The 22454-nt window shown below is 41.7% G+C and overlaps 2 protein-coding genes across 2 annotated transcripts; both read right to left on the reverse strand.

Moving 5' to 3' along the window:
* Window positions 1-3781: 3781 nt before the first annotated feature.
* On the reverse strand, window positions 3782-4557 carry LOC777598 (keratin associated protein-like). Its single transcript, NM_001078145.1, has one exon. It carries the CDS (start codon window positions 4503-4505, stop codon window positions 4107-4109), a length of 399 nt encoding a protein of 132 aa, NP_001071613.1. The 5' UTR covers window positions 4506-4557; the 3' UTR covers window positions 3782-4106.
* Window positions 4558-17302: 12745 nt separating this feature from the next.
* On the reverse strand, window positions 17303-18476 carry LOC100848572 (keratin-associated protein 4-7-like). The gene has a single exon (XM_010816286.3). It carries the CDS (start codon window positions 18409-18411, stop codon window positions 17782-17784), a length of 630 nt encoding a protein of 209 aa, XP_010814588.2. The 5' UTR covers window positions 18412-18476; the 3' UTR covers window positions 17303-17781.
* Window positions 18477-22454: the final 3978 nt, after the last annotated feature.

Consider the following 22454-nt stretch of genomic DNA (forward strand, 5'->3'; position numbering starts at 1 on the left):
AATACAATATTGTAAAGTTTAAAAATAAAATTTAAAAAAATGAGAGAAAAAAAAAAAAAAACAAAGCCTCATTTGGCTTTGAACCTACCATTTCACGTAATTTTACCTGAATTTTCCCATTCCTCAAAATCCTATAAAAACCTTTACCTTCACTTGGTGGGATGTCCTGTGTTTCTAATGCTGTGTGCTCTCCCTTGCTATAGCACACTAATGGACCTAAGTTTGTTAGAAAAGGGATGTGTCCCTGGCCTTTATCTCATGGGCTTTTTTAGTTACATTGTGCAAATTCCAGATGTTCTGCATGAGCATAATTGTTAGAGTAGAAGAAAGTAAACATTATCTAAGGTGGTGATAAATTATGGGATTTTTTAGTTGGATTGAAGAAGCATGTAGTGATGATGACTCTTTCTGATGGCCAGAAAAAGCCATGCCCTTACCTTAATAGTTTCATGAGTTGTGTTTTGTTATGAGTGTCATGAGTTATGTTTTTTTAGAAACTAGTTTGGGCGCCCTGGATGGTAGGACATTTTGCAAGTTCTGAAAATAGAAAATGCATTCTGTGTTCTCCAAAATGATCCTTAAAATAGCCTCCATTCATAAGTGTCAGAGATGGGAGTGGGGAAGATTGAAGGAAAAAGGGCAGGAGGAGGATGGGGAAGACAGAGAAATAAGTCAGACAGAGAAAGAGAGATATCAGAACCTAAAAAGAAATAATACAAGTGAACTTATTTACAAAACTGAAACAGACTCACAGACTTAGAGAATGGAATACTTATGGATACCAGGAGGGAAGGAGCGCAGGGAGAGATAGGGAGAATGGGATCGAAATGTACACACTGCTTTATTTAAAAGGGATAACCAACGAGGACCTACTGTATACCAAAGGGCACTCTGCTCAGTGTTATGTGGCAGTCTGGATGGGAGGGGAGTTTGGGAGAGAAAGGATACGTATATATGTATGGCTGAGTCCCTTAGCCATCCACCTGAAGCTATCGCCACATTATTAATTGCCTATACTCCAATATAAAATGAAAAGTTAAAAAATAAATTCTTTCTCCACCACCTGTCAATTTTGTAATTTAGAGCAAATACTTTAACACTAGCAGCCCCAGTTTCCTCATCTGTAATAACAGTCTCTGATGTTCTTCATAATCCAAATTTATTATAAAATCCACAAAATGTAGACGACAGAAGATACGGGTATTATTAGTTGAAAAGAGAAAATATTTTAGTTGGAAAAGACAAAAGGCCTGTGTGATCAGGGAACTACTGGGATTTATTTCTCGAATTAAAAAAAATAAATATCTCTTCTAAGTGGTTTAAGTATTTATCTCCTTAAATCTAAGGAAGACTAAACAAGTAATCCTTTGGAGTCTCCTACAGCTTTGTGTTTAATTCCTTTGGGTTAGGGTGAAAGGGAAAGTGTAACTATCAAATGCATATATATCCCCAGTTCTTATTACCCCTGATGATAAACCCCTATTCATATTCATAAATCCTGCCATCAAGGACTCTTTCCTGCATACTGTAAATCAGCCTTTAAAGAGCCCTTTCATCCTGAAATAGCCTGGACCTAATCATGAATTTTTTTGTGCCGTCTTTATTGTATTTATTAGGAAATTAGTCTCTGGCAGTGGTTATGGATTATCCTGAAAAAAGTCTTCCCCTGAATGCCTTCCAACTTAAAATAACATGATGTGTAATAAGTAGCACATCTTTTGAGCCTGTTTGTTATAGCGATGATCAAATGTTCAACAAATATGAATGGTATTGAAACAGGCCAGGACGCTGTGGGGCCTTCCCAGGAACAAATTCCTCCTTGTCCCCGTCTGCTTTTTGTTTGCAGAAAAGCTTTAGCTTCCTAAGCCTCCCCCAAGTTCCAAAGAGCAAATTTAATAGAAGAAATGAGAAATACAGAAACAAAGAAAGACAGTCAAGCAAGACAAAATCATGATAGTTCAGCCATAAAACAAAGTCAAGGACTTTCAGTTCCTTGTCAAGGATACTATTCTGAGCCATACCCTTCAGTTGTTTTGCAGACACTAAACCCCGCATCAAGCAGAAGAAATTAATTGCATGCTGATCACACACACAGAGACCCCAGACCAATTAGAATCAGAAGGTTGAAGGCAGATTCCTGAAATATCACCCTGTTAACCTCACTATCAACCAATCAGAAAACTGAGTGTGAGCTGATCCTGGACCCAAGACCCTCCTCTTCACCTTGCCTTTAAAACACTTCCCTGAGAGCCACTGGGGAGTTCAGGTCTTCTGAGCCCAAGCTGCCCATTCTCCTTGCTTGGTTCCATGTTGGTTGCCTTGCAATCAACTCTGCACTTTTCTTCACCACAATGCAGTGTCAAAAGATTTGTTTTACTGTGCATGAGTGAGCAGATCAAAATTGGTTTGGTAACAGTAGGGGTGCTTCCTATGTGCCAGGCACTTTATAAATATTAAGTTGCTTAACTTATCCAGAAATCTACATTTATAAATATTAATTTTCTCATTTTGTAGACAGGGAAAACTGGAGGTCAGAAAATTTAAGTTAAACTGATGAATTTTTTGCTTTAAGTAAATATATAGCTTTTAGAATTCTTTTCATAAAGACAATTCCCTTCTAATGTATTTTGATTCAATAAATAGAAATTGACTACCAGCTATATTCTAAACATCAACCTCAGTAATGGGAACCAGGCAAATTGTGGCCCCTTCATTTGAGGTAGAGAAGTAGATAATCTCAATACTATGCCTTGTGAAGAGGGAAGGAAGTATAGGATGTTATTGGCACAACTTAGGGGCACCTAACCTAGCTTGTGGGTGTGTGCATGTGTGTTCGTGCATGTTATGCATGTGTGTTTGTGTGATGGAGGGCTTCAGTTCAGTTCAGTTCAGTTGCTCAGTCATGTCCAACTCTTTGCAACCCCATGAATTGCAGCACGCCAGGCCTTCCTGTCCATCACCAACTCCTGGAGTTCACTCAAACTCACGTCCATCAAGTCCATGATGCCATCCAGCCATCTCATCCTCCGTCATCCCCTTTTTCTCCTGCCCCCAATCCCTCCCAGCATCAGAGTCTTTTCCAATGAGTCAACTTTTCACATGAGATGGCCAAAGTACTGGAGTTTCAGCACTTTAGCATCATTCCTTCCAAAAAACACCCAGGACTGATCTCCTTTAGAATGGACTGGTTGGATCTCCTTGCAGTCCATGGGACTCTCAAGAGTCTTCTCCAACACCACAGTTCAAAAGCATCAATTCTCCGGCACTCAGCTTTCTTCACAGTCCAACTCTCACATCCATACATGATGGAGGGCTTAGAACAGAAAAATTGGAGAGGACTGAGCTGAATCTTGGAAATGACTCAGGGTTAGGTAGATGGAGAGGGTGGAGGGAAGGGGTAGATGAAAAAATATTCCAGATTAAATGAAGAACATGACAAAAGCAAAGACATGGAACTTCATGACTTGTGTCAGTTACTGTGAGAAGTTCAGAGTTGTTTAGAGTGAAATACAGTTGGGGAGTGTTGAGACATGAACCTGGAGATGTGGGCAAAGGACAAGCCACGGAGGACCTAGTGTGCTCAGACTTCCTACGCACGTGGGCAGTCTGAGGACTGTCTCACAGTCCTGTACCACTTGCTAAGACTCATACCTGGATCCCTGTACCTCTTCTTTCCCTCTCCTGTCTCCTTCATCCTCTCCATCTCTCTTCCTTTTCATTGTTTGCTCATCTGTGTACACTCATAAACATGCACTAATGAATGAATCAGGAAGCGGGGGTGTTACAGGAAAAAATTAGTTTATTGAAAAATAAGCAGGCAATACATTCAAAAGATGGAGGGGAGAGTTTAAACAGCCTCTGGAATTCAGAATGGCTTTGCAACACCCACTCTGGGGACTTTTAAAGATGGATTTAGCATCCATTGTGACTTCTGCTGATGGAGACACCTGCACGTTTGACTGGACATCTGCTTATATATCCAAATGGTAAAATATAAAAATGACTATTGTCACCTTATGAAAAAATGTCTATTTTTCTTTCAGCGTAATTAAAATGCAGAGTGGATGCTTAGGCTCCAGGATGTTGCTTTATAAGAAAGTGGGGTCTCAGCAGCAGGGGGAGGTCCTGAAGGTGCGGCAGGTGGTGCGGCAGGGGGCGGGCCGGCAGCAGGTGGGCCGGCAGCACGGGGACTGCACAGAGATGGGCTGGCAGCACGTGGTGGCCCAGCAGCAGGGGCGGCAGACCACGGCCTGGCAGGACGTGGGGCAGCAGGTGATGGGGCGGCAGCAGCCCTCCTGCAGGCTGCAGGGGTCGCAGCAGACTGGGCGGCGGCAGGGCTCGCAGATGGGGCGCGTGCAGCGGGGCACGCAGGTCACGGGGCGGCTCACGGTGGTCTGGCAGGACACTGGGCGGCAGCAGCAGGGGTCGCGGTAGCAGCAGGGCTGGAGGCAGCCTCCGCCACAGCTGGAGGAGGAGAAGGTGGGGCCGCAGCAGGAGACGGTCATGGTGGTGTGTGGGGCTGAGTGGGGTTGAAGTGGTGAGAGGAGTTGAGTGTTCTCAGGTGTGAGTGTCTTCCCCGTGCTCGGGGCCTTTTATATACCCTGGCCAGGAGCTGATGATCCCCAGAGACTCATGCCATTCCTTGTTAATATTCTGGCCAATCAAGTGAGGATTTAGCATTGACTAATACCAGTTTTGGTAACCCTCTACCCCTGTACCCACGCACACACCCCACAGATATTTTCTGTTTTCTTGTTTTGTTTATAGTCACCAAATCAAGCCACATGATTTGAAGCTAGTGAAATTTCCTTTGAAATATGCAATCCATATAAAAAAGAATGTGTTTTCCAAATTATGCTAGTATCTAATTACTTTATCCTTTGGCCCTGTAGTTAGCATTTTATTTCTGGACTTCAAAGACTCCCATAATTGCCACCCAAACAGTGACCTGGTATTTGCAACCATGCACATGAAGCTAACAGGCTCACAGTAGCACTCCAGCCAGCCCAGTGTCACCTGTTTCCCGGGTGTCTCCTCCATGACTCACTGAAAGGCAGGTTTGTGGTTCTCCATATGAGGAGGGCTACATGGCACCCAGGATGGCTGCCACATGGTTTAATCACTCCTCCCCAGGAGGGCCTGGGTGGTCCTAGTGGATTCTGTACCCTCCTCACCTTCCAAACCAAACTCAACCTCTACCTTAATGATAAAACCCTCATCAAGCATCCATTGCAATTTTTATCTGTGTAATTTCTTGGGGTTGTCATTGCATGTGTAGATTCTGCGAAGAGATGGCAGAGAACTTATACATATATCTCCTCATTTTATGAAAAGGGTCATGTGGTTTCACCATGGTCACCTCATGGGGTCCCAGTCTCCTCATTCCTCAGTAAACAACATCTACTGTGACTTTTCTGTTTATCAGGCTTTGCAGATGATACAGTTGTCAGACAGGAGAGAGAATATCTTAAGTATTTTTTCCTTCCCCAGTTTTACTGGAATATAATTGACAATCTCAAGTAGGGATCACTTAGAGTGATTGTTGCCATTGTTTAGTCGCTAAGTTGTGACCTCATGGACTGGAGTCCTTGCCAGGCTCCTCTGTCTATGGGATTCTGGAGTGGATTGCCATTTCCTTCCCCAGGGCATCTTCTCGACCCAGATTCTTTACCCCTGAACCACCGGGGAAGTCCCCAACTAAAAATGAATTAGGAAACAATTTACCCCAATGACAGATAATCCAAAAGGGCCTCAGGGCTTGCAAGCTAGGCCAGATCTGTGCACGAGCACAGAGAATCAATAGAGGTTGACTTATTAGAGCTGGGATGGGGTGGGGGGACCGCTTTTTCCCAGGTCTTAAAGTATAGTCTTGCCTGGAGAATCCCAGGGACGGGGGAGCCTGGCGGGCTGCCGTCTATGGCGTCGCTCAGAGTCGGACACGACTGAAGCGACCTAGCAGCAGCAGCAGCAGCAAAGTATAGTCTGGCTTCCCTTGGTAGCACATTGTGGCTCTGTGACATATGCACTTGTCTAATTCCTCTTACTGTTTTTTAATTGTACCTTCACCCTATACTTTACCCTTTATGATGAGTTCTATAAATTTGAATCTTATGTATGAAGTACATTTACACTTTATCTTTGAATTAAAAAAAAAAAAAAAGAATCCTGTCCTGTCAGCCATGTGCTAAATGGAAAAAAAAGGGCCAAGAGCTTGCAAATCACTAATCAAATGCTTTTAAAATGTCATTTGTCCTAAAATTACCCCCTTGAGCTACAAAGAGGAGGCTTTTTGTTGTTGTCATGAGGGTATCAGTTTTATGTTTCCTTCAATGATATCATGAAAGATATCACGAATGTGAATTATATCAAGTTCATTCTCTATATTCCTCATGCCAAGATACTCTCTTGGCTCCTTTTATAATATTAGTTGATTTTTACTGTACAGACTAAATGTTCTCTGACATAATGTGGCTAGAATTACGTAAAATATTGTGGGCAAAGTCACATTTTAATTTGATATAAGGGTAATATATTCTGATTTGCTTACAAATAACATTTTTATTTATGACTTACATTCTGTGGAAATTTTTGGCCTCAACAGTCCTTCAAATTAATGTATCACAGTTTTACAAGGAATTTCTTAACTAGGCCCTTACTGGAAGCTTATACGCATTTTCCCCTAAGAACTGTTTATAATAGTTCCCTCTGGATGTATCGTTTTGTTTGCTGATGCTGTGAGCACTGGTTTTTCTTCTCAGTATGTAAGAGCTTTAAGTTACTATATGTATCGAGTACTAGGAGACACAGAAGAGGTGTGTTTGATCCCTGGTTCAGAAAAATCCCCTGGAGTAGGAAATGGCAACCCACTCCAGTATTCTTACGTGGAAAATTCCATGGACAGCAGAGGCTGGTGGACTAAGTCTGTGGGTTTTCAAAGAGTCAGACGCAAGTGAGCATGTGCGTGCACACACACGCACACACATGTACATTCCAGGGACTATAATAGGTATCTTTACCTGTCTTATTAGTCATCATAGCAATCAAATGAGTTACATATTATTACTTCTGTAGATAAAGAATTGAACCTCAGCGAGTTTAAGTAGTTTGCCCAAGGTTATACAGTTCTTAAATAATTGGAATAACACAGCTCTCAAGAGTCTGGGTTCATCCCAAGTATGTCTGACCCTTAAACTTACGTTTTAACAAACATGCTTACAAAATCCAATGGGATTTTTCTTCACTTTAAGATGAATAATTTCACTTTTTACTATTCTTAAGTGCTTTTAAAAATATTTGCATTTATTTTTAAATAAACTATTGAGATATCTTGCATGTCCTTCGATTTCAGCCTCATGCACAAAGTGGTCTGTGATGGTCCTGTTCCTGAAAGCGCTATGTCTATCAGGGACTAGTGGGGTTACCATGAACTGGGGAGAAGCCCATCCTAGCATTTCAAAATAAAATTAGGGGTAGGGATCAAGGGGCTTCCCTGGTAGCTTAGGCAATAAAGAATCTGCCTACAATAAAGGAGACCTAGGTTCGATTCCTGGGTCAGGAAGATCCCCTGGAGAAGGAAATGGCAACTCACTCCCAGTATTCTTGCCTAGGAAATCCCATGGATGGAGGAGCCTGGCAGGCTTACAGTCCATAGAGTCACAAAGAGTCAGACATGACTGAGCTACTAACACTTTCCCTTTCAGGGGATTAAGAGATACTAACTGTTTTGTATAAAATAGATAAGCAACAAGGATATATCATACAACACAGAGGACCATAACCAATAACCTGTAATGGAGTATAATCTATAAAAATATTGAATCACCATGCTGATCCAATATAATATTGCAAGTCAACTAAACTTCAATAAAAAATAAAACAAAATTTCAAAATAGAGACTGCATCTCATATGGCATATCATAAATGTCTTAAAGCTTATTTTGCAGGGTTTTTCTTTTTTTTCCAGGCATTATACACCCAGTCCATTAAGTAGTTAAGATACTCTTCAACTGTGAGGCTTGATACCTTTCATGTTCTTCAGAAAGAGGGACAGTCCAAACCTGTGCTCCTGCAATTGGCTTGGGGTTGAAGATGCCCTGTGGATTGTGTTTGGAGTCTCCACAGCTATGGAAGGAAAACCTGTCCTCACTAGTGCATGATGAGGGAAATGAATATCTGGCTCTGCTTACACATTAGCGTGTGCTTTTCCCACTACACAAACTGCACGTTCTCCATAAAGTAAGACTGGGTCTGTGGTGCCAAAGATGAAGCAAAGTTGGGGCCCCTCCTCTTTGCTCCATGTGCTGGGGTGATGGTTGGTCTCCAGGGGGTTATCCTGACTCTCCCCCTCTGTCTGGTCAGCAGCCTTTCCTTGCAGTCCACGTTGGGGCTGTTGTGCTGGAGTTTTGTGGGCAGGAACTTTCTCTTGTTGACCGGGTCCCCCAAAGCCTGCTTCCCAGCTCTTCTCTTCTGGGCCGTGGAGCACTGCTGGTCCTGGAGTGTCTCCTGGGGAGGTAGGGTGTGCCTGTGGCTCTCCCTGGTTATGGGGACACCAGTAGTGGGGCTCTCAAACAGTGTTCAGCCACAGGAACTCACAGAGGCAGACATCCTGCCTGGGCCATCAGCGACAAATCATAAGAACTTAGTTTTATCTATAAACCTGGAGATTATTATTAATCTAGTCTTCCAGAAAGTTGAGATAAAATCAAGTCCAGCAAAACACTTGGGCATTCCCCTATTGTTATTTCATTTATGGAAAACTATCTGGTTAATCTTTTCATACCAATTGATATATTTACTAGTTTCTCATTGCCACCACAGTTGAATTAGTCAACTCTTGCTGCATAACAAATAACCACAAACTCTTATAACATACAACAGCAAGTATTTATTTCTTGGCCACTTGTCCGCAGTTCAGTTGAGTTTGGCTGATTTTTAAGGCTGGTCTTGGTTTCTGGCCATGGATTAGTTTTGGACTTCCTTCTGAATTCATGTTTCCAGAATCAGCAAATAAAAATACACATCCCTCAGTTAAATTTGAATTTCAAATAAGCAACAAATAATATTTTACTGTAAGTATATAATATTTTAGTGTAAGTATATGTAAGTATGCATAGGGCATCCTTACATAAAAATTATTTGTTGTTTATCTGAAATTCCAGTTTAATGAGGAATCCTGCATTTTACCTAGTAACCCTATTTCTGACAGCACAAGGGAGGAATTCCCATCATGCAAACACATTCCAAATCTTGGCTAGGGTTGTGTCTTCTAGTATCCCATTGGCCAAAGCAAGTCACATGGTGAAGTCCAAATCATGGCTAGGAAATGGGGAGAGGACACGTCTCCCAAAGACGCAAGAGAGGCAGACAGTAAATATTAGTGAAGAGTGATCTAATCTGCCAGAGTGCAAATTAGTTACTTTATAACCTTTGTTATGAAGCTTGAATAAAGACTTTTAGAAAGTCCAACTGGATTTCATCCTCTGGATCTCCATTCATGTGGGTGACTTTCGTTTTACTTACTCTTTTCATCCTGATCAACCAAGAAATGTCATTGATTAAACAGGGGCTGCTTGGTTTCTCCATAAGAAATTCATGTTATCTGTCTCCTAATAGTTTGTCTTTGATTAGGTATTCAACAGGCAAAAGTATGGGAATGGCACTGATTTTATGAAAGCAGCTATTGATTTAATCAAATATTTCATTAGAAATCCTATTTCATTGTGTACCAATTATTTCAATGACTAGCAGACAAAATTTTCTCTTGGGAAAGTTAATTGAAGGACTTCAGCAGCACGGATACCAAATTGATATGAAATCTCCCCCCTGACTATATATATATGTATATATATGGATTCTGGATATAATTTTTTGTTTTATTTATTTATTTGTTGACCATACTGAGTGACTTGCAGGATCTAACCTAAGTCCATGGCAGTGAAAGCACTGAGTCCTAATCACTGGACTGCAAAAGAATTCCCATTCTCCACATCACTTTCATTTTTTGGCTGTGCCATGGCATGCAGGATCTTAGTTTCCCAACCAGGGATTTTTTTTCTTTTTTTTTTTAAATATAAATTTATTTATTTTAGTTGGAGGTTAATTACTTTACAATATTGTATTGGTTTTGCCATACATCAACATGAATCCACCACAGGTATACATGTGTTCCCCATCCTGAACCCTCTTCCCTCCTCCCTCCCCATACCATCCCTCTGGGTCGTCTCAGTGCACCAGCCCCAAGCATCCAGTATCATGCATCAAACTTGGACTGGCGATTTATTTCATATATTAAACTGTGTCCCCTGCAGTGGAAGCGCAGTCTTAAACTGAACCACCAAGGAAGTCCCTGGATATAATTTTTAAAATAATAAATTTCTTGTATTGTTTTGGGGATGTAAACTGATACAGCCACTATGGAGAACAGTATGGCTATTCCTTAAAAAACTAGAAATAAAACTACCATATGACCCAACAATCCCACCACTAGGCATATACTCTGAGGAAATTGTAATTCAAAAAGACGCATGTACTCCAATGTTCATTGCAGCACTACTTACAAAAGCTAGGACATGGAATCAACCTAGATACCCATCGACAGAAGAATGGATAAAGAAACTATGGTGCATATATACAATGGAATACTGCTGCTGCTGCTGCTAAGTCGCTTCAGTCGTGTCCGACTCTGTGCGACGCCATAGACGGCAGCCCACCAGGCTCCCCCGTCCCTGGGATTCTCCAGGCAAGAACACTGGAGTGGGTTGCCATTTCCTTCTCCAACAGTGGAATATTACTCAGCCATAAAAAGAACACATTTGAGTCAGTTTTAATGAGGTGGATGAACCTACAGCTTATTACACAGAGTGAAGTGAGTCGAAGAGAAAAACAAATATCATATACTAACACATATATATGGAACCTAGAAAGATGGTACTCATGAACCTATTTGCAGGGTAGCAGTGGAAATGCATATATAGATAACAGACTTGTGGACACAGTTGGGGGAGGAAAAGGTGGGATGAATAGAGAGAACAGCACTGAAACATATACACTGCCATATGTAATAGAGATAGTTGGTGAAAATTTGCTGTGTGATGCAGGGAGCTCAAACCCAGTGCTCTGTGACAACCTAGAGGAGTGGGATGGGGTGGGAAGTGACAGGGAGTTTCAAGAGGGAGGGGACATTTGTATGCCTATGGCTGACTTATGCTGATATATGGCAGAAACCAACACAATATTGTAAAGAAATTTTGAAAATGTTAGTTGTTCAGTCGTGTCCAACTTTTTGTGGCAAGGAAATTATCCTCCAATTAAAAGTATAGAAATTAATAAAACTTAAAAAAGAAAGAAAACAAAAATTTCCAGATTCCAAAATGAAGCTGGAACTTCAGACCAAATTTTTCAATCTGTGAACTGATGCTGAAGCTTCTTCAGGATATGAACCAATGACTCTGGGCTAGGGTTTTAACTCCCTTACTGGGCCCAAAAGATTACAAAAGAGTCTGGAAGGATCTCTCATCTGAGATAGCCAGAACTGGAAATTCTTAGCAAGAGAAGCCCAGTGAATCTTATTCTATGTGAATGTTGATAGAAGGAAAACAAAATCTATATGTAGAACTGTTTGCAATATAAATGAGTTTAAAATCCAATTTTACTCTTTGCTATGGTGTAGGAATACCAGGCTGAGAAAATCATCTGTCTTGGGCCAGAGAAATCCCTGGGACTCCCAGCAACAGCAAGGTCTAAACCATTATGAGGGTGAACCAGTGGAGATCCATTTCCTCTTGTGACGCGTCATTATTTATCATGAGTTAATGTTCTTCAGGAATTGTTTTTGCCTTAGAACTTTCGCGTTCCTTGGGTGTGGAAGCACTCTATGACTGTATTTTTTATTTACTAACCAACTATTGGTCTTGGTTGCCCCTGAATACTGGGGGTTCTACTCTTGTCAGTTTGATGTTATGATGACAAATAATACTTTCCTCCACTCCTTCAACCATGTGGTTACCTAACACCAGAAACCACACAGTTCATCTGTATAATGGTGAAAATGGTGGCTTCCAAAGTCTTTTAGGGACTTTCCTTCGGTGAAATTGCTTTTTCAGCTGGGATGGGGGATGGGGGATGGAGGGCACTGGAGAGTAAATATTCCATTAATCCATAGTAAATATTAGCTTTAGCAGGAGATGACTGGAGAATTTGTCCAACTGCCATACCTCCTCCTAAATCAAGAAGATGTTCTGGGTTCTATGTCTTTTGAGATCAAGCCAATAACAATGAACTCTTTTGCGTCAGAGTCTCTTTCCATGTCTTCTGCAAAGCTTCAATAGTCTTAGTCTCTTGATAGAAGAAGTGAGAGAGATGGCACTCTCTGCCACTTGACCTTTATTTTTTTGGCTGGTAGTTTGTAGTTTTGTTAGTTATTATTATTTTTATTGGACTATAATTGCTTTACAGTGTTGTGTCCGTTTCTGCTGTACAACAAAGTGAGTCAGCTCTATGTACACATATATCCTCTCCCTCCTGAATCTCCCTCCCCACCATCTCAGCCCTCTAGGTCCTCACAGAACATGGAGCTGAGTTCCCTGTGCTATACAGCAGCTTCCCACTAACTACCTATTTTACACATGGTAGTGTATATATGTCAATGCTATTGTCTCTTTGCAGGGAAGGAATAGAGATGCAGACATAGAGAATGGACTTGCGGGCACAGTGGGAGAAGGAGAAGGTGGGACAGATTGCAAGAGCAGCATTCCCTCTTGACATTTTCACTTTTGCTTTTTTAAGTAAAAAATCTCTTTTGGCTTTTTCCATCATATCAAATCTCAAGTGTATAGGGGTCATACAGTCTCTTTTGTTACTCAGTCAGTCAGTTCAGTCGCTCAGTCGTGTCCGACTCTTTGTGACCCAATGAATCGCAGCACGATAGGCCTTCCTGTCCATCACCAACTCCCGGAGTTCACCCAGACTGACATCCATCGAGTCAGTGATGCCATCCAGCCATCTCATCCTCTGTCGTCCCCTTCTCCTGCCCCCAATCCCTCCCAGCATCAGAGTCTTTTCCAATAAGTCAACTCTTTGCATCAGGTGTCCAAAGTACTGGAGTTTCAGCTTTAGCATCATTCCTTCCAAAGAAATCCCAGGGCTGATCTCCTTCAGAATGGACTGGTTGGATCTCCTTGCAGTCCAAGGGACTCTCAAGAGTCTTCTCCAACACCACAGTTCAAAAGCATCAATTCTTCGGTGCTCAGCCTTCTTCACAGTCCAACTCTCACATCCATACATGACCACAGGAAAAACCATAGCCTTGACTAGACAGACCTTTGTTGGCAAAGTAATGTCCCTGCTTTGAATATGCTATCTAGGTTGGTCATAACTTTTCTTCCAAGGAGTAAGCGTCTTTTAATTTCATGGCTGCAGTCACCATCTGCAGTGATTTTGTTACTAGGAAGGTGACAAATTTTCACAACCCGTGAGCAACTAATGTCAGGTGCACACTTGGGGCCCTTCTGCAGTCTGGAAGTTCTAATTTTCCTTATTTCTCTTCTCTTAAATATGAAGAGCTGTCATTACATGGAGCCCCATCTCTGCCAATAATTGCAGCCAAAACTTTCTCATTGTAATTCATAGAGGTGGGAATCCATATCACCTACATGAATCAATGTTCTTATTTATATTCAAATAAGTGGAAGACAGGAAGGAAGGGATCCTCAGGACTGACATTGACTTAGTAGAGCTTCCGCATTCTGCCTCAGCCCTGAACTGGCCAGCATGTCTTGCAATTCTTCCCATCAAGAGGTAGATTTTGTTTCCTTACTCTTTGTGTCTAGTTTGGCCTTAGGACTTGCTTTGACCAATAGCATACAGTGGAAATAGTGTTATATGAGTTCTGGAATCTAAGCCTTAAGAAGTCTTCAAGCATTTTCCTTTCCTTCCTGGAAGAGTCAACTACCAGACATGTAAATCTTGGAACTTTGAATCCCAGTTAAATTTTGAGATCAGCACAGTGGTATGAGTGAGAACAGGAAAGATCATCAGAATGCCCAGTCAATGCACAGAATTGTGAGAAATAAAAAATTGTTGCTGTGTTTGGCTATTAAACTTTGGCATGGATTGTAATATAGCAACTGGCAACTGAGACGATATATATTCAGTTTATTTCTAGTGATAATTACCCTTGTGAAGAAGGTGGTCTGTGTGTTTCCTTCAGATGAGCTCCCCTTACTTTCCTCATCCTGGAAGTAGCCAGCATAGAAAGTGTTTTAGTAGTTGAGAATGTTTGATGCTATAATGATGCTTTAACTTTTAGTTCAATTTTAAAATATTTTTATAGACAAGTCATAGAACATTATTTTGGAAAGTAATTTCTGACACTATCCAAATGTGAAAGTGAAAGTCACTTAGTCGTGTCCCACTCTTTGCGACCCCATGGACTCTACAGTCCATGGAATTCTCCAGACCAGCATACTAGAGTTGGGGGCTGTTCCCTTCTCCGGGGGATCTTCCCAACCCAGGAATCAAACCCAGGTCTCCCACATTGCAGGCGGGTTCTTCACCAGCTGAGCCACAAGGAAACCCAAAAATACTGGAGTGGACATTATCCAAAGGTGTTGCTATTTCAAATTCTAAATCAGGGGTTTGGAAATCTTGCCATTACTTACTCATTGGGCAGGTTTCAATCTTCTTTGTAGAATTCAGTATCAATGTGCCCCCCACCCTGAGTCAGTGTGTACCCCAACTGAGAACTACTCAAAACTACAAATTAGCATCAATTAAAAGAATCGTTAAAAAGTGAACTCTGAAATTCCAACCTCCTAGGAGGAGATATTTAAGTTATGTTAAGTGAGTGAGGAGGAGGAGACATTTGAATTGTTAAGTGAGGAGACATTTGTTAAGTGAAGAGACATTTGTTAAGTGAGGAGACATTTGAATTACAAGGAAAACTCTGAGAGATATACTCAGAAACACAGCACACCATCCAGATCTGGCATATTTTCTAAAAAATATCAAACTACCAATGGTATTTTTCACAGAGCTAGAACAAATAATTTCACAATTTGTATGGAAATATAAAAAACTTTGAATAGCCAAAGCAATCTTGAGAAAGAAGAATGGAACTGGAGGAATCAACCTGCCTGACTTCAGGCTCTACTACAAAACCACAGTCATCAAGACAGTATGGTACTGGCACAAAGACAGAAATATAGATCAATGGAACAAAATAGAAAGCCCAGAGATAAATCCATGCACCTGTGGACACCTATCTTTGACAAAGGAGGTAAGAATATACAATGGAGAAAAGAAAATCTCTTTAATAAGTGGTGCTGGGAAATCTGGTCAACCACTTGTAAAAGAATGAAACTAGAACACTTTCTAACACCATATACAAAAATAAACTCAAAATGGATTAAAGATCTCAACGTAAGACCAGAAACTATAAAACTCCTAGAGGAGAACATAGGCAAAACACTCTCTGACATACATCACAGCAGGATCCTCTATGACCCACCTCCCAGAATATTGGAAATAAAAGCAAAAATAAACAAATGGGACCTAATTAAACTTAAAAGCTTCTGCACAACAAAGGAAACTATAAACAAGGTGAAAAGACAGCCTTCAGAATGGGAGAAAATAATAGCAAATGAAGCAAATGACAAACAACTAATCTCAAAAATATACAAGCAACTCCTACAGCTCAATTACAGGAAAATAAACGACCCAATCAAAAAATGGGCCAAAGAACTAAATAGACATTTCTCCAAAGAAGACTTACAGATGGCTAACAAACACATGAAAAGATGCTCAACATCACTCATTATCAGAGAAATGCAAATCAAAACCACAATGGGGTACCATTTCACGCCAGTCAGAATGGCTGTGATCCAAAAGTCTACAAGCAATAAATGCTGGAGAGGATGTTGAGAAAAGGGAACCCTCTCACACTGTTGGTGGGAATGCAAACTAGTACAGCCACTATGGAGAACAGTGTGGAGATTCCTTAAAAAACTGGAAATAGACCTGCCTTATGACCCAGCAATCCCACTGCTGGGCATACACACCAAGGAAACCAGAATTGAAAAAGACACATGTACCCCAATGTTCATTGCAGCGCTGTTTATAATAGCCAGGACATGGAAGCAACCTAGATGTCCATCAGCAGATGAATGGATAAGAAAGCTGTGGTACATATACACAATGGAGTATTAGCCATTAAAAAGAATACATTTGAATCAGTTCTAATGAGGTGGGTGAAACTGGAGCCTATTATACAGAGTGAAGTAAGCCAGAAAGAAAAACACCAATACAGTATACTAACGCATATTATGGAATTTAGAAAGATGGTAACACAAAACCAATACAATATTGTAAAGTTTAAAAATAAAAAAAATAAAAAAGAAAGATGGTAACGATAACCCTGTAGGAGAGAAAGCAAAAGAGACACAGATGTATAGAACAGTCTTTTGGACTCTGGGAGAGGAAGAGGGTGGGATGATTTGGGAGAATGGCATTGAAACATGTATAATATCATATTAAGAAATGAATCGCCAGTCCAGGTTTGATGCAAGATACAGGATGCTGGTGCACTGGGGTGACCCAGAGGGATGGTACGGGGAGGGAGGTGGGAGGGGAGTTCAGGATGGGGAATACGTGTACACCCGTGGCGGATTCATGTTGATGTATGGCAAAACCAATACAATATTATAAGGTAATTAGCCTCCAATTAAAATAAATAAATTTAAATTTTAAAAAATAAAATAAAAGCTGAAAAATATACAGTAATATATAACTCATTGAGTTGTATTCATTAAACATATATAACTTTTTAATACAGCAATCAGACCTTAATAAAATGTTTTTTTTTTTTTAATACAATGAAACATGGTATCTCCTCAACTGAACTCAATGGAACATATAACCCATCTATGATTATAACTTGGAAATGTTGTTTATTAAGTGAAAGGAATTGAATACATTAAATTCTTTACAGGCAATTTTTAAAAATTTCTTTGACATGTACTCCACACTCAGAAATTTTATCCTTTTTTCCCAAAAGGGAGCTAGTGCTATTAAAGGGTATAATGTGGTTTGATTTACTCTGCCCTAATTTAGTATATTAAGCCACATGCACATGCACATATACATACATGCCAGTTTTGCTCTAAAATCTTAAATCATCTATATCTGATGTAGCATCTATTGTCAAAGTGATTTCAACATGGGTTATTCTTCCTGTATCTTCATATACAATATAAATTGTCTAGTTAGTAAGTAAAATGATCATGAAAATAATAGGAAAAAATACCAGTGAATTTTTATGTGCAGAGAAGTTTATTAGAAAGCAGAGACATGACAAAACAAAAGAAATTCACTTGAGGAGAAAATAAAGGGTAAATTGGACCCCCCCACCCCTGATCTCAGGGTGTCAAGTCAGTGCCACTCAGCGGCTGCAGATAATAGCCACCTGGTGGACCACCTGCAGATCATGACCAAAATATCAGGAAGAATGAAACATTGAGAGGACTGAGATAATTTCTTATCTGATGGATTGCAAATTAATTCTTACTTGGTGCTGATATAGAAAGGAAAATATGACAAGGAAGAATTATAAATGAGCCAGAATATGTTCACAGAGTCAGAAGAACAGTGGTGGACCCACTGTAATCATGAGATTCAACTAACTGAGTGATGTCAGCTAGACTCCATGAGTCCTATGGGTCAGCACAAAAAAGGATCTACATATGTGGGACAGAGGTAAGTGGAGAGAGTGGTCACAAGACAGCGGGTTCAGCAGCAAGAGGACGGACAGCACACGGGGCGGGGGCAGGTGGAGATGACACAGGTGGGGCGATAGCAAGTGGTGTGGCAGGAGACCCGGCCACACACTGGGCGCAGGCAGCAGCTGGAGCCACAGCAAGAGGGGCGGCAGCAGCTGGAGATGCGGGAGCAGGTGGGCTGGCAGCACACAGACTGGCAACACCGGGGCCTGCAGCAGCTGGAGATGCAGCAAGCAGGCCTGCAGCAGTTGGACCCACAGCTGGACCCACAGCAGGAGGGGCGGCAGCAGCTAGAGATGCAGCAGGTGGGGCGAGGGCAGGTGGGCTGGCAGCACACAGGCTGGCAGCACTGGGGCCTGCAGCAGCTGGAGATGCAGCAGGTAGGCCTGCAGGAGCTGGAACCACAGCTGGAAACACAGCAGGAGGGGCGGTAGCAGCTAGAGATGCAGCAGGTGGGGCGAGGGCAGGTGGGCTGGCAGCAGACCGGGCGGCAGCAGCTGGACACACCACAGCTGGGGCGGCAGCAGGTGGTCCTGCAGCAGGTGGTCCTGCAGCAGGTGGGGCGGCAGCAGGTCTCCAGGCAGAGACTTCGGCCACAGCTCTGGTCAGAGCAGACGGAGCCACAACAGGAGCTGACCATGGTGTCAGAGGGTGGAGGTTCTAGGTGAGTTTCCAGGAAAGTGAGTTTCTTGAGTATGAGAGTTGCCTTGGTCCCCAGCCCCCTTTATATCCTGCTGAAGAGCTGCTATCATGACATCATTATTTCCTGGTTATTGTTTACCCTCCTAGGAAACTTGATCATTTAATTACATAATTGTGTGTTTCTCAGTTAGTATTCCAAAATGGAGAAAATAACACTATTCCTTTTCCTAGTATGCTCCTGTGTGTCCAATTGAAAGCCCAGTCCCAGTTCTTCCTTAGTGGGTGTCACCTTTGCTCCTGGTGGGTTCAATGTCTTATGAAACATTAGTCATATGACACTAACATTTTTTTTTTTTTTGGAATGTGATATTCTCTCCTATCACTGCTCTTTGAACTTCAGAGAGGAAATGTTTCTTATAAGGCTCATGTGTATTTTGTTGTCAAAGGTGAGGGGAACATGGCTTGTCAGATGAAACACTGAAAAGGAATTAGACAGAAAGATATTTGGGGGGAGGATGTCCCACAAATAATATGGATGAATGTGATCCTACCTGGGCATCTTGGATGAGCAGGAAGATAGTTAGACCACAAGGAAGTTTCAAATTCTGTGTCTGATTTCACTCCACTGTCTCAAGCACTTAGCAATACTCATAGCTTTTAAAGAGAAGAAACACATTTTTGCTGTATGTCTCCCAGGCTAGGCAATCAGAATGAGATGTTGTGATTTATCTTTTAGTTGTCAAGCTTGTATACAGGATATTTTATTATAAAAGCATTCGTTGTATATAAACATGTTTGGAATGATTAAGCCTTCAAAAATATGTATCCAAGATATTCGGTTGGGTAGTAAGAGAACCTGACAGATAACTCCTCATCTGTTTCCTGTAGATACTTGACTAAGACACATGCATAAGAAACAGATTCAGTCAGTTCAGTTCAGTCACTCAGTCATGTCTGACACTTTGCAGCCCCATGGACTGCAGCATGCCAGGCCTCCCTGTCCATCACCAACTCCTGGAGCTTACTCAGACTCATGCCCATTGAGTCGGTGATGCCATCCAACCATCTCATCCTCTGTCATCCCCTTCTTCTCCCGACTTCAATCTTTCCCAGCATCAGGGTCTTTTCAAATGAGTCAGTTCTTCGCATCAGGGGGCCAAAGTATTGGAGTTTCAGCTTCAGCATCAGTGCTTCCAATGAATATTTAGGACTGATTTCCTTTAGGATGGACTGGTTGGATCTCTTTGCTGTCCAAGGGACTCTCAAGAGTCTTCTGCAACACCAGAGTTCAAAAGCATCAATTCTTTGGCACGCAGCAGCTCCAGCAAGTCCGTAAGCCCTGGAGCATTGGCTATGTGGTGCTGGGGTGACTGTGAGGAGATACCCCATATCCAAGGACAGAGAAGCACCTGCAAGATGGTAGCTGATGCTGTAGTGGTGGCTGTGTGGCACTGGAACGACTTTAAGGAGATACCTCAAGTCCAAGGGCAAAGGAAAAGTCCCAGAAAGATGGTAGAAGGGGCAAAATTGCATTTAGAATCACTGTCCATACATGCTAGAGATGCTTAGAAGGCTCAAACATACCTTGTTCACACCAGGACCTAAAGACCCCACAGAGACTGAGACAGAACTGTGTTTGAGTGTCTCCTGAGCAGTTACAGTTCAGCAGTGGACTGCTGAAGGGGCAGGAGCTCTGGGTACAGAAGACCTGGCATAGCCCCCTTGGAGGAAGTATGGCATAGTCTCCTTGGAGGAAGTCGCCATTAACCCCACCACAGAGCCACCAGAACTTACACAAGACTGGGGAAACAGACTCTTGGAGGGCACAAACAAAACCTTGTGTGCACCAGGACCCAGAAGAAACAAGCAGTGATACTACAAGAGACTGACCCAGACTTGCCTGTGAGTGTCCAGGAGTCTCTGGCAGAGGTGTGGGTTGGCGGTGGCCTGCTGCAGACTTGGGGGCATTGAGTGTAACAGTGTGTGCATGGGACCTTTTGAAGGAGGAAGCCATTATCTTCATTACCTCCATCATAGTTTGGCCCCAGGTAAATAGCACAGAGGGAACATAGCCTTGCCAATCAACAGAAAATTGTATGGCTCCACCCATCAGAACAAGACCAGTTTTCCCCTCAGTCAGTCTCTCCCATCAAGAAGCTTCCATAAGCCTCTTATCTTTCTCCATCAGAGGGCACACAGACTGAAAACCAAACACAGAAAACTAACCAATCTCATCACATGGACCACAGCCTTGTCTAACTCAATGAAACTATGAGCCATGCTGTGTAGGGCCACCCAAGACAGACAGGTAATGGTAGAGAGTTCTGACAAATCATGGGCCACTGGAGAAGTGAATGGCAAACTACCTCAGTATTCTTACCTTGAGAACCCCATGAATGGTATGAAAACAAACAGTTTGGCAATAGTTAAAACAAGGGCTTCCCTGATAGCTCAGCTGGAAAAGAATCTGCCTGCAATGTGGGAGACCTGGGTTCAATCCCTGGGTTGGGAAGTTCCCCTGGAGAAGGGAATGGCTACCTATTCCAGTATTCTGACCTGGAGAATTCCATGGACTGTATAGTCCATGGGGTCACAAAGAGCTGGACACGACTGAATGACTTTCATTTTCAAAAGAATGACAGTTATTTAAGTCTTTATTTTTTAATTGGAAGATAATTCCTTTACCAGGTTGTGTAGGTTTCTGCAGTACAACAATGTGATTGACCCATAATTATATATATGTCCCCTCCCTTTGAGCTGCCCTCCTACCCCAATCCCATCCCACCCCTCTAGGTTGTCATAGAGCACTGAACTGAGCTTCCTATGTTATTTTAAATGAAGAACTGAGATCAACATATATAGTATGTGGATAAGTTCCATACATTTTCAATAAAAGGTGAGGAATGATGACATTTATCATTTGTGCAGTACTCACTATTCATTATGCTAAATTCACTAGGCATTGTGCTGTATTCACTAAGCATTGTGCTGAATATCTTATATTTGTTTTGAATCTGTAATGCAGCATATAATATAGAGTGTATTCTTACTACTTCTTTAAGCAATAGGCCAAAGAAGCATAGAAATGTTAAAAGGAAAAAAAGAAAGCTTGTGTGTAAGATTAAACAGAAGTTAAGCTATATTAGGACAACTGAGAAGGGGTGAAAAATAAAGCTTGCAAGCCTTTGCTGAAGCTGCTTCATCTTCCTGGAATGTTTCATCTTTGTCATTATCTTTGCAAACTACTATTCCTCTGTCAAAACCCTAGCTTTCCCCTGAATGCTTCCTACAAATGATTAACTACCCTGTTCAAATACAATTTGTCCCTGCATTGTGCTCCGAATTTTGCATTCTCTGTGATGCAGACACCCTGAGGGCATGAACTATAAAATTTAATTTCGTTACTGGGACAGAGCACATTAGTGACAAATGTTTGTCGAGTGAATGAAGGTTTTTGGATAAATTAAGGGTATGTAATGGTCCTTTAAAAAATATGTCTGTTTTGCCTGGTTGAGAAAAGTGGGAGAAACATTCCAAACAAAGGGATCATAGTTATACTTGAGGAAAACCACATTTGTTTAAGTGGCAAGCAACGTGTAACCTGATGAAACACATTTGAGGAAGTTCAAATTTGATCTATAGAATGAAACTTATTTACAGGTAATCATGGATAAAGATACTGTATTAACACAGAAACAGATATAATAGAAAGGAGGTGAGTACAAATGTTGATACTGGTTCTCTTCACTTCCAGACATCCCAGTTTAGCTCTCTTTTCTGAGAAATAACCACCATCACTGGTTTAATGTCAATCAGCTAAAAATATTTGCTGAACATCTACTGTCTTTGTTTGAATTGCAGCCAAAGTAGATACTGAAACAAAGATGTGAGTGCAAGTAGTTCACCTGGGGCAGCAATTCTCGGAAGTACACGTGAAGAAGTGGGAAAGGAAGACAGGAAAGAAAGAAAAAGCCAAAAGTCTGAGTCAATGATGCAGTTGCCATGGTGGGTAACTGAGGAATGAATCTGGGGCCTACCTGA

This window comes from Bos taurus, chromosome 19, assembly GCF_002263795.3.
Source record: "Bos taurus isolate L1 Dominette 01449 registration number 42190680 breed Hereford chromosome 19, ARS-UCD2.0, whole genome shotgun sequence".
Classification (NCBI taxonomy): domain Eukaryota; kingdom Metazoa; phylum Chordata; class Mammalia; order Artiodactyla; family Bovidae; genus Bos; species Bos taurus.